This window comes from Monomorium pharaonis, chromosome 5 (assembly GCF_013373865.1).
Source record: "Monomorium pharaonis isolate MP-MQ-018 chromosome 5, ASM1337386v2, whole genome shotgun sequence".
NCBI lineage: Eukaryota > Metazoa > Arthropoda > Insecta > Hymenoptera > Formicidae > Monomorium > Monomorium pharaonis.
In genome coordinates this window covers 5,267,536-5,279,726 of record NC_050471.1, presented here as the reverse complement: position 1 = coordinate 5,279,726, position 12,191 = coordinate 5,267,536, and the positions used below count along the sequence as shown (strand labels likewise).

Sequence of the window (12,191 nt, the reverse complement as noted above, 5' to 3'; positions counted from 1 at the left end):
AACAAATTTCATCGGGACCACGCGGACTCATCCGCGCTCAAGCTAACGCCCACACGTTCGCCCAAACGCCCGCGGAACGCACGCGATCATCCGACGAAGCTTTGTAATACGTGGGTTACCACCCGCGACACCATTGGTATCCCCAGGAAATTATTGACCATCACAAACCTTCGCCTTTGGCCGCTCGCAGCTGTCACGTCGAGCCACTTGCCCCGGAGTAATAATCCTGACACCGGTATTTTTTGTACTGCCAATATATTGTCTTTTGCGTCCTCCCGAGTCTTTCATTCGCCTCGTGAATCTAGATCCGATTTCTGGAAATAGAAATTCGGTGATAGTTGGAAATCAAAAATGTGTTGTAATAAATTCGAAAGAGTTTAATGTGTAAAATAATTTCTATTACTGCCTACAACTTTATCCCAAACTTGTTTTTTAATCAATAACATTTTCAAGACTTTTTCAAGATTTTTACAACATATATGTGCATTAGCCGGGGTGACGTTGAAGCGAGCAAGTGGTAATCTACATTTGGAGAAAAATCCGTATGTAAAGGAAAATTTTCCAGTACAAATCTTAGACGACATTTTTTGTCTTTTTTACGATCGAATGTTGTTAAGTAGCAAAAATAAAGTCGCCATTACGAAACCTCTGATATCACTTTTTGCACATTTTAATGAATCACCAGCACTTTTATCCAGAACAGCATTACAGGTTTTAATTTTATTCGATCTATAATGCGCGCGACAGGAATAATTGTTGCTGGTCGCGCAATAATTTATCCAAGTTAGAACATAGAGTCGTAATCATATACTACACGACAGTCGTCTCCGGTATTTACATATCTGCGTGAGTTTCGCTTGTTTAGAGATGCGGTGTTGAGATAAGATGCGTCCACTCGGACTCAGAAAACCTGCTTTCCAATAAAGTTCTCGCGCAGCCGAACCTTATTACGTAACGCCAGGTGTACACGTGTCACCTTGACTTTCCAGCGAACGGCGATCACTTTCCGGTCGCTTCTACCCCGGTAGCGGCGAACAAAGAGTGACGTCAGCGTGAAGAGAGGAGTAACAAGGGATCATTGTCGGCCAACCTGTGACGGATTACAGGAGAGAGAGAGAGAGAGAGAGAGAGGGCCGATTCAGCGGAATGTCGAAACTACGCGGAGTCGCCTTCGACGCATCGATAATAGCAATTGACACGATTATATCGCTCGATTCTTAATCATTAATAATTGCAACAGGGGATAATTATCGACGATTTATTGCGGGTAATGACGCATAATGAGCTGAGCGGCGGTGACGGTTCAAGCTTTTCTACGCACGCAGAGAGAAGCTCGTTTCGCGCGCGCATTCTACTCGCGGACTTTTTCTCCGCGTGTCTCGCCTTCTGTGTATCCGCGAGCGCCCGCGCGCGGTACGATTACGTGGACGAGGACACATCTTGGCACTTTGCGATCGGCGCTGCGAAGTCGGGACTCGGCGACTAGGTGTCCTTGCGCTTTAAATAAATGCGAAAACACCGCCTGCGTCGCCGCTGCTGCTGCGGCGCGACGCGTCGCCGCCGCCGCCGCCGCCGATCGTATCCGCGCTCCTCTTACGACGCTTACTCCGAGAGAAGGCGAGTTTCTTTACGCCTACGCCTGGCTTACGACCGCGATCAACGTTCCTCCCTCTCCCTCCCCCCCTATCCCGTCCAGAATGCGTCCCGCCCGTTTTCCTCCGTCTCTTGCTGGTTGCAGGCTGGAATTGTACTACAAGTGTCTTTGTGCGACGGGGCTACCGTCGACTGTAACGGCAATCGAATATTTTATCCTGAAAACGTGCCTTCATGGCAATCCGCGTGAAAATTCGGGTTTGTATCCGAAGCGGAGCAAATAAGCATTCAGAGTGCTGCTAATTATTTTTCGACGAGAAAGAATTCTCTCGCATTCTCGCGGTGTAAATATTAAATATGGTAATGGCGAAGCCCGATACGCATCGTTATCGCGCTAATAAATTGGCCCAATCATCGCCGACGATTGATTAACGGCGAAACGCGAGTAATCTGTGAATTTTCGGTCGCCGGGTTCGGTACGGTTTTCGTTAATCGACGGTCCGGCCATCACCGGCGCGTCTGCATCCCCGGATCGTTATTACACAGGCATTTTTTATGCGACGACGTCGGGATTCCTCGTCGCAGGCCGAATTTTTATAATTGATACCTGGCGCACCTGGTACGACGCGCACCGCGACGGCGAACGGAGGGAAAAAAAGGAAGAGAAAATGCGAAACGACAGGAAGGAAGGAGAAAAAGAAAGCGGAAAGACGCGTTTCCCAAAGCGACGCGAGGCCCCGGGGCGAAACCGATCGCTCCTTTCCTACCGCACCCCAATTTTAATCAGGACCCGAAGTATGCAAGCAGGATGGATGCCTGCGAGCTCTCCCGACGATACTACCGGGCGTTACGATGCATGTAATTTATTTTTATTGCCACCAATTTTTTTTCTACCCCTCGATCAGCTCCTACTAATTCCGAGGAGGTGGAGGAGGAGGAGGAGGAGGGCATCGCGCGCGAGAGAGGCATTCAGGCGACCAGCCCGGGGTTATGTCCGCGCTTGAAATATTCTGCAGCCCGGAGATTTTTACTAAATTTTACTAAACAATGCGTAAGCGCTGCGTTGCTTTTAAAACGTTCCATCTCGAGAAGTTGAGAGATTACTATTGACGGAACTGTTAAATAATTATCGTAACAACGCACTCGCGATAAATTCCCGCGAAGAAATCGCGCACTGTTCTTCGAATCGTCGCGTGGTTCGAATAAAATAAGAAACTCCAACGATACCCCCCCCCCCCCGGAATTGCCTTCCAGATTCCATTTGTACAAATCTTCGCGGGAGCGGCGATGCAGCGATTCAACCACGCGGTTTTCCACCTTCGAGTCACCCGTTCTCCTCCTGGCTGCCGGATCGGAAAAGCCATCGCGTTCGAACATCCGAGACACTTCTTCCGGATTCCGCGCGAAGGCCGCCCGGCGTTTGTCCGATTTAGAGGTGCGTGAGATTTATAGCGAGTCAGGAGCGTGTAAGAGCTGGAGCGGCAGCCGGTGATGGAGGATCCCGCAGGAGGGTTAGAAATGAAGAGGGCGGGAGGGGGAGGGGGGTGGGGGGTAAGAGAGATACATAGAGTGAACGGCGGGTTTTGAGTCTGAGCCGCGAGGGTTATTGCAGTAAGCCTTCTCTTGGGGGTTCAAGAATATTACTATCCGCAAGCGAGCGAGCGAGCGCGTACGCGGGGTCTACCCTACGCTTTCATCTAAACCATCTCCTCCCCTCTGCCGTTCACCCTCCGCGCCGCTCGCGCGTTTCGTTTCTTTCCCTTCGGAAAGCCCGGAGCGAACGTGAGACGAGGAGGAAGCCCGGAGACGAGGGGAGGAAGAACGATTCCCTCGAAACCCAAGCGATCATACGTGCCTAGGCGATCTTTTTAAACGCGCCCCACTTAAAAGAACACGGTTTACGTTTATGGCCACTCATTCGACGGGAGAATGAAGGGACGGGAGAGAGCGAGAGAGCGAGAGAGGGCACAATTCCACGCAATTTCGGACGAAGGGAGCGAAAAAAGCGTTTGTACCGGTGGCGGAACGGGAAGAGGGGAGGGTTGCGCGGGCTGATAAGCAATAACGGTGAGACGGTGTGAGGTGAGGCGAGGGCGGTGCGTTAGATATACGTATGGACTTCCACGAGAGCGTTTCGTAATCGGAGGTATATTATTTCCTTGGCGCGGCGATCCGCGAATTTTTCCCGGTTGAACTTTTTGCCCGACCGGACGGCCACGAGCGAAGGTGGCGCGTGAGTAAGAAATAGAGTTAATTATACGGCGTATACGTGCCGTATTAATGCGATATTGAATATGTACATGCGTTATCGCGCTTATAATATCGACGGACGGGTCGCGCGCGTTCCCACGCTCGCTATTCAGAATTTGCCGGAACCGATATGGGGGTTTAGTCCCGCGTGTTGGATTTGCAACCGAAACAAATGCACAGGCGACGGCCCGTCGAACCGATGCTTACTCCATTACTATTGATAAAGCAAATTGCGGTCAAACATGGCGATCATAATGCACTGAAGTATTTCCCGATCGGGAACTTGATAATCGTTAATTGCAGCGATCTTACTTAACCACTTATTTGCGGTATTAACGCGAAATTATTACGACGATTGCTAACTACATTGCAAAAAGCGATTTTATTTCCCGGACGGAGAAACGAACACGGTACCATCGAGGAGGGAACGGGCTCAATTTTTATTTTGACGAAAACGCTTCGGGGGGGTAATGCGGAACGATTTCTCCGTTCGGAAGTTACGAGGCTCTTTCACCCCTCGTTTCACTTTCTTCAGCGGGCGTTTTGTTCCCCGCCGCTGCTCCTCGCGGCGAGGGCAGCCGATCCCGTAAGACAGGACACGGTCGAGTTAGTTAAAAAAAATGAATTAAAAGTGTAATCCGCGCGCTGATTGCGAGGAGGACTTCCGAGATGGAGAACGGTCTCGCCTCGTGATTCTTTCCGCTCTCTTGGGGACCGACACGGCGGCGGCGAGGAAGCTGTCTAATTAAAGACGGGAGTCGATCCACAGGCACGAACGAGGCACTTTCTGACGGGAAAAGAATTCCTCCTTCTCTCCTCCTCCTCCTCCTCCTCCTCGCCGAAAGAAAGGGAGAGGGGGAGGACCGAGGGTGGAAAAAAGAAACACAACGTCGCCTTTTTCTCCCCTCCCCCTCCCCCTTCCCCTGTGACTCGAAGCAGTCGTTCGAATGGGGGCATTAACGTCCGTTGGAAATTCCCAGCGGCGCTTTATTGACCGGTCGATATAACCCGCTTCGTAAAAATGCTCCTACCTCGCGCTAATTCGCAATTCCGGGTCGGCCCGGAAAGCGATACGCTTCGTTAAAGTGGAGCGAGAGACGACGCGCGCGCGAGTCTCTTCCGATCTCTCAGGAGTACCGGGAACATCGCCCGGCGCTGGGAGATTATTGCTGGGATCAACGGCGCGGCTCAATTTACCGCAATTTACCGCGGACTTTCCCCGATTCCGAATGCTCCCAGGGAACCTTACGTCTTCGGACCAAATCCCTCCCCTCGTACGCACGAACGGCGAGGGTCGCTCCGTTGTTCCTCGCCGCGCTTCTTTACGCGAACGCTTACGTCCGCCGTAAACCAGCGCGCGCGCGCGCGCTGATCTCCGTGCCTCGGAGCTTAGCCCAGTTTTATTTAACGCGTGTTTAAAACTAATAAAAGCCGGAGCAGAACTTCTCCCCGTTCTATCCAGCAACAGATCTGGCAATCAGAGCTGCGAGTCTCAACGGCGGACAACCGCATTATCCATCCCCGTTCGTGTGCCCGGCGCGTCTCCTTCTCATCTACCTCTATCGAAGGGATGTCGCTCCAAGTAATCGTGAAAGACGAGGAGAAGGTGTAATGACTAAGTAATCTCCAAGTTTCGACGGGACGTTAACTGCTCGGGCGATCTGAGCAGTTGTCGCTTAAGCTTTTACTATTTCACGAGTCGCTTCTTTCGCCAAGATGTAGGTACAGGTTACTTGATCGAAGTAAGAAGAAAATATGATAAGATAATTCATTGTCGTAAGTACTACTATTACCCTGAGGCTCACTGTCGCGCCTCGATCCTTTGTTCCTTGAAATGAAATACCCCCGGTACCTATACACCGCCCTGCACCTACACGCAGTTTTTTGCCTGGAAAAACAGAAGCGACAGAAAAATAACGTAGGAAAACAGCGGGATCGCTTAATCCGACGCGACGCGATCCATGCAGATTGATAAAACAGCCATGACTGAATTTCGCTTCCGATGCTGGCCGGCCGGAATTTTGCCAGCCGGTTGCAAGCGCGAACGCAAATATAGAGTGTACTACTCGCCCGTTCGAGTTACGGGAGAAAAACAGCCGCAATTCCGGCGACTTTCGGCTCGCAGTTTGTTTTCCGTTTATAACCGTTTGCCGCCGTTCGCGTTCCGGTATTGGGAAAATTCGCCGCTGCTTCCTGCGAATTATCCCGACGTTGCAGGTACACGGAAAAGTTTACCCGTCCGCGCGGATTGTAAACGAAACGGCGCGTATATACCACCATTGTCTACGAGCCGGTCGCTCCGACTGGATGACCTGCGTGTTGGTTATTTCGACTAGCGGCCGTATTTACACGGGACCGGCGGCGGGTGGTCCAGGACAAGCCGTTTACATCGTCCGTCCGTTACAACGAACCATCCGCGCTCGTCGCCGATGCCGTTGCTGACGAGGCTGCTGACAACATTGCTACTCTACGAAACCATTATGGCTATTAACGTGATCGCTTTTATTTTAATTAGTTCTTTTTCTCCTGCCTTTTGAGGGTTGAGGCCGCCAAACGTCGGCAAGATTGACCAAATCGATTTTACCAAGGATTGAATTTATTATTATCTATTGTAATTAAATAAGCATCATAATTAAAAGTCGCTATCATCGCACTACGATTTTCATTTGTGGTTGAAATGGTCGTTATTTGCAAATCGGACAGCTAAAGTCTGCTTATTAATATTACATTTTATTAATTCCTGCAAAATTCTTCATTTTATAAAATTTATTATAAATATTACAAATGTGATTCTCGTCATTTGATATATTCTCTACAATTTCTCAAATTATAATTTTGATAATTTCAATTGGTTAAATTACATTTTAATTTTAATGACGTAAAAGCATATTGCATAATAATTGTAAAATATTGCAGTTAAGAAAGAAAAAGATTTTTAATACGACATGATATGGTCCTACATTTTTAATGGGTTTATAGACATAGGAATCTATCGATACAAAAATCAACTTAAAACTAAAATTTGTTCTTAGATTTGTTTATCTTTCCTATATTTTTGTCAAGTAATTATATATAGTAAGAATACGTTGGAACATCTGACAATGCGATTTACAAGGCACTCATAGAAAGTGGACAAAATAAAACTATTGTTAGACAAAGAAAACTAAAAAAAATTAAGGTGTCGATCACATATCACGATGACCAGACATTGAAAGCGTTCGTAAAACGACCATGTTTAAATTCGCATTCAGGATTTTTGAACTTATTACTATTTATTTATTATTCCTTTTACACCTTTAAATAATCCAAAAAATGTATCCGTTCTTCTCATAAACTGTCTCTCTGATTAAGTATGCAATCGATATTGCATGAACGATTATTTTTAATCAGTATGCTTCAAATAATTATCTTTGCATGAGTCTAATTTTGAAAATTTTTATGAAAAATAATATTAACCCGTATTAATTCATGTCCATGTCGCATTAAAATTTATAACGTTTTAAAATTTACAAGTATCAAAGATAAGCTTATTAATCATTAGGTTGATTAATTTTAAATAAAATTAATTTTAAATTCATGATATTGCTTTAATTACATTTTTGCGCAATATAATTATCGATGCGGTTACGTAACTTTTTTTATGAGATACTAGACGTGATTTCGATATAATTTTTCGTTTTATAACGCAAAAATGGGATTGAAAGGTATTGTTTCGAATGAAGGCTAATTTCGTGCACCTGGTGCATCAATCAAAATAATCAAACACATTGTCACCTCAGAATCATTAAAACTAAATTAAACATCTACGAAAGATTGTTTTATATTAAATTTATATTCACAAGTTTAAATTTATTTCGTTTGCAATTTATTTTATCATATTCAAGTATCATTCAGTTAAATAAAAAAACAAGAGACAATTTGCAAGCTGTAACTTCTTTTAACTTTATAAAAAAAAATTAAGCTGTTTTATTATGGCGGAGATTACTTTCTGAAATAAGTTGTTGTCAAGTCGTTGCCAGCTACGAATTAAACAGCACACTCCGTCGCTATAATTAACATTTTCTCTAATTACAACGAATAACTCGCTATGTTGGCTAATCTCTTTCGTTACTTCCTCGACACAAAGAGAGAGAGAGAGAGAGAGAGAGAGAGAGAGAGAGAGAGAGAGAGAGAGAGAGAGAGAAACTCGAGAAGGAATAAGAAGGACCTCTCTCCGGGAAAAGGAAGGAAATAAATCCTACTCGCACGGAAAAGAAGAGGAGGGGAGAAAGGGAAACGCGGGAAGGAATCGACCGACTAGTACCAAGAGGTGTTCTCTCTTAAAAGCAATCGGTTGTACCACTATTTTGAACATTTCGTCGCGGTTAAATCCTGAGATACAACCGCCTCGCGATGAAATTATAGCTGCCTCACGCTAACCGGGCCTTTAACTTATTCGACGCACCGGCCGTTAAATTATGTAACGCCCCGCGTAAATATCGCACCGCCGCACTCGTACAGGATGTTCCGCTGTACCGATGCTAAATCGCGCTTCAGCGCTTATCCCTCTTGGTTTCTCATCGAACTTGCGCGATCGTATCTCTCGCTCCTCCGAACGGAGCAATTTGCTCGCGAGCCTCGTTGTACAAACAAGACGGGCCGTAAGAAAATAAAACGTTACGTTTATACGATGATTTAACAACAATATGTACAATACCCTCGAATAAAAGCAATATCGTTACAATTCTGATCGTTTCTGATCCATACGACTTGTAATGATTTAATGAATTAATAGCCTAATCCCCTCTCTTCTTTTTCATACACGTAAAAAGATTTAAATATATAAAACGACATGAAAAACGAAAATATGTTCTATACATTACATTTGTTCCGCGAGTAAATCTCTTTGCATATTTCATATACAGCAAAGCTTATTATATAAAGTAGTTGATTTTCATCAAAATTCTGGCTTCTGGAAGAAATAAAGAGCTTCATAGCTGAGGGGCTATATCCCTGCCGACACTTGGTACGTATATACGAGAGGGCACGACTCAACCTTCCACCTTCGAGCCGGGCGATCCGTTTTCCAGATAGCGGGGAACCATTTTTTTCGAGTACAATTGCTTTTTAAAGAGATAACCGTGGAGAGCGCAAACGGGGACACGGCACGGCGGCACCTCTGTACCCCCCTCTGCCCTCCGTCGCCCTCGCCGGCCCGGTTCTTGTTACGCGGCGGTGTAAGAGAGCGAGAGAAGAAAAATGAAAAGAAGAGTCTCGGGGAGTGAATGAAAGAAAGGATTGAGTAGTCCCGGGCTCGCGCAAAGCCTGGATGTAACCAACAAAGGGTGTGTCGAGAAGGGCAACGATGGCCCCCACAATGCCGTTCTGATAAACGAGGCGACATTGTCCGTCCGCGTCCGTACGTCTCCTTTTCTTTCTCTTTCTCTCCTCCTCCTCCTCCTCCTCCTCCTAGTCTTCCTCTTGCCATTCTTCACGCGCGAGAGGACGAGAGGTCCCGTCAGTCACGCTACGACGGTTCCTCCGCTTTTTCACAAAGCGAAAATTGGATCCGTAAGTAGGCCGAGGAACCGGAGAGTCGTCGAGCTTGGTGAATGGTAGGTACTATCTCGAGCAATTGAGAGTACTGTCTTGCTCTCTATGTAACAATAATCGACGGAGGAATTAGGAAACTATTTAGAAGAAAGAGATAGTGTTATACCTGACGTTATGTACACAAATAATAATTCAAATTTTCTTGCTAATTGATGTTCGGTTGAGCCGACGGGACGATTCGAATTGCAGAAACTCCAACTTCTCGACGTTATTTTACCGGATATGCTGCAAAGCAACCGGTGTGTTTCCACTTCTGCGAACGAGCAGACCCGATCAATTTTCGATCGAGAGGCATGCCCGCGCTAATAATTGAGCAGCTTCATTTCGGCGGCGGCGTCGCACACGAGTGAGAGGGGGCCGTTTTGCGGCGTCGAAATTGCGAGGCGGCCGGTCGGATGGTCGCGGATTTTAAGGCGAGAAAGCGGGGCTGCACGACAGCGAATGCCCGAGACATGCCACGGCAGAGAGAGAGACGGCTCAAAGTTGCAATTTATGTTTAACTGCCCTGGCAGTTCGTTAACGAGGCCCCGCTACGGTCTTTATAAGCGCACGACGTGTATCTACGATCGGTCGACTTGAGTGGACACGTTCCCGCGGCTTTCCTCTCATTTTTTTGCCTTCATATCTTCACTCGTTTAATATGCCCGCCGGCACATAAATAAATCCCTAATTGGACCGAGGTCCTATTTGTTTCTCTTCTACAACGCGCGGCCACACCAGGTCCTTCGCCCGCTCCTTCACGGCTCGTCGAAGATAAGAACCTAATTTTGGGAATTAGCGCGAGTTTTCTAATTCGCTCGCCTCGAATTCCAGGGCCCACGACGGTGTTGGAATTCTCGATCAAAACCGTGAAATATTCAATTAACAAAAGTTAGGATCCTAGCAAATGTTACAAAAGGATAAAAAAGAATAAGCGCAGAAAGTTACTCAAAGTTGTAAATGTTAGAAGTACACGAGTAAAGTTAAGCACACATAAATGAAATACAAAATTATGAATGTAAAGATTCAGGTATTAGCAAAACATGCAAATAACCTGAGTATGTTACGTAACAGGGAAAAGAAAAAAACCTAATCAAAATCTTCTTCAGATAACTTTTTTTTTAGATTTTAGAGATAACGTAAATATGTTGTAGAGCTCTATGGGCTCTGCTCATTACTATTATTTGCAATATTAAACAGCCACGCGCTCGGGATTTTCGAATTTCGAATTTCAACAAACGTGAAATATTGCGACGCGGCCGATTAAAAATTATCGGACGCCGCTGAGACAGACAATTTTTTTTTCTTTCTCCGATAAATCAGCCACCGCCGAGGATAATCAATAGCCGTTAAATTCGGGCGTTCATAAATTAAAATTCAAACGTTCGATTCTCGACTCTCCGCGATTTTCCTCGACGCTGACGAAAACCCGCGTTTCGCCGGGCAACCGTGTATTGCGGAACGCCGACGTGATTAATGACAAGGCGTATTTCAGTCGTTCGAGACGAAAGTCGAAAATTATTAATTTCCTGAGGTACGATGACCTGGCGTGGCCCGAGACCGTGCCCGATGATGTTTATTTCTCGATGTCGCGCAGGTCAATGCATTATTCATGCGCGAATCTACCCGTCATTCTTTCGCGTGACACGGATATGGAGGTTTCGTCGTAAAGTCGTCGGCGACTTTCGGCGAGCGTATTAACGCGTCTACGATTAGCGGTATTATGACTGCTGCCTCCGCTTGATCTGCGCCCGTCACTCAGATCCCGTCATTTGTCCGAGAAAATAATATTTAAGTAAAATATAGCGCCAACTGTGACAATCGCGAACGTTAGTCGTAATTAACAACGCGCCATCAATACTTTAACGCGGCCGATTACGCCGACGCTGTAAAAATAATTTTATCAAAAATACGCTTTCTCCATCCCTTTTTCTTTCGGGGGGTCGTTTATCGCCGATTTCAGAGGAGACATCGTCGGAGTTGGCTCCGAATCATCCGAACCCGTTTACTCGGTAATCTCTATGGCTTGCAAGCCGAGCGGTAGATAGGGTGTTACCGCTTGTTTTTGCCACCGAGCATTGTCGTAGGAATTCTCGTAAAATAATTAAGAGAGCCCGGTGAAGCTACCGCGACGATGGCATTTTAAAGGGTCGTAAAAAGGACGTTAAAATCCCGCGCCGTCTCGCTCCCTTCTACGGGAAAGCGTCCGCCAGCTGGAGGATCGCGGAACTCGCAGTGACAAGTGCCCTTCCAAATATCTTCTCCGCTTTTCTAGAACAGGAATCGTCACAATTACGAAAAGTTATTCGCCGACGGGACAAGCCGTGAAATGGCGCAGCGATTAATTAATTAACAGCAATACGTTGTCTGCTTTGAAGAAATCAAATTCACTACGCAATCGTGCTTCATCTTACAAGGTGTCTCACTATGTATAAAAATTTTAATTGTAGCAATGAGGGAGGAGAAGGAGAAAAGATAAAAAGCAGGGGCGAATTGTAATTGGAGATGTAGTAGTTTTTTTTCTTCTGCGCGGCTAACAGAAAAAAAAATGGAGCTCGCAAAGGCCGGGAAGCGTCACGCTAAGCGCTCGATGAAGACAGTGAAGAAAGAGAGCGAGGAAACCGAGAAAGAGAGACGTAGAGCACTGCAATTAATTATGTATACGCGATTAAAAGGAAGGCTCGCGCGCTTTCGTGTCCATAAATAAGTCGAACGGAGTCGAGAGAAGGAAGAGAGGCAGAGGTAGGTGTTGCGTTTATGCATCGCGCGCATTCCAC

At 46.3% G+C, this 12,191-nt stretch overlaps 1 protein-coding gene across 6 annotated transcripts in view; it reads right to left on the bottom strand.

Moving 5' to 3' along the window:
* The window catches only part of LOC118645670, a 297,612-nt gene that overhangs the window by 72,022 nt on the left and 213,399 nt on the right, over positions 1–12,191 (bottom strand). For all 6 annotated transcript variants that reach the window (XR_004963358.1, XM_036287271.1, XM_036287273.1 and 3 more), the window contains one exon: positions 169–314. Coding sequence is in view for 5 of the 6 variants with exons in the window: in XM_036287271.1 (XP_036143164.1) it covers positions 169–314 (146 nt within the window). In the remaining variant the exon portion in view is untranslated. The remainder of the gene's footprint in view (positions 1–168; positions 315–12,191) is intronic.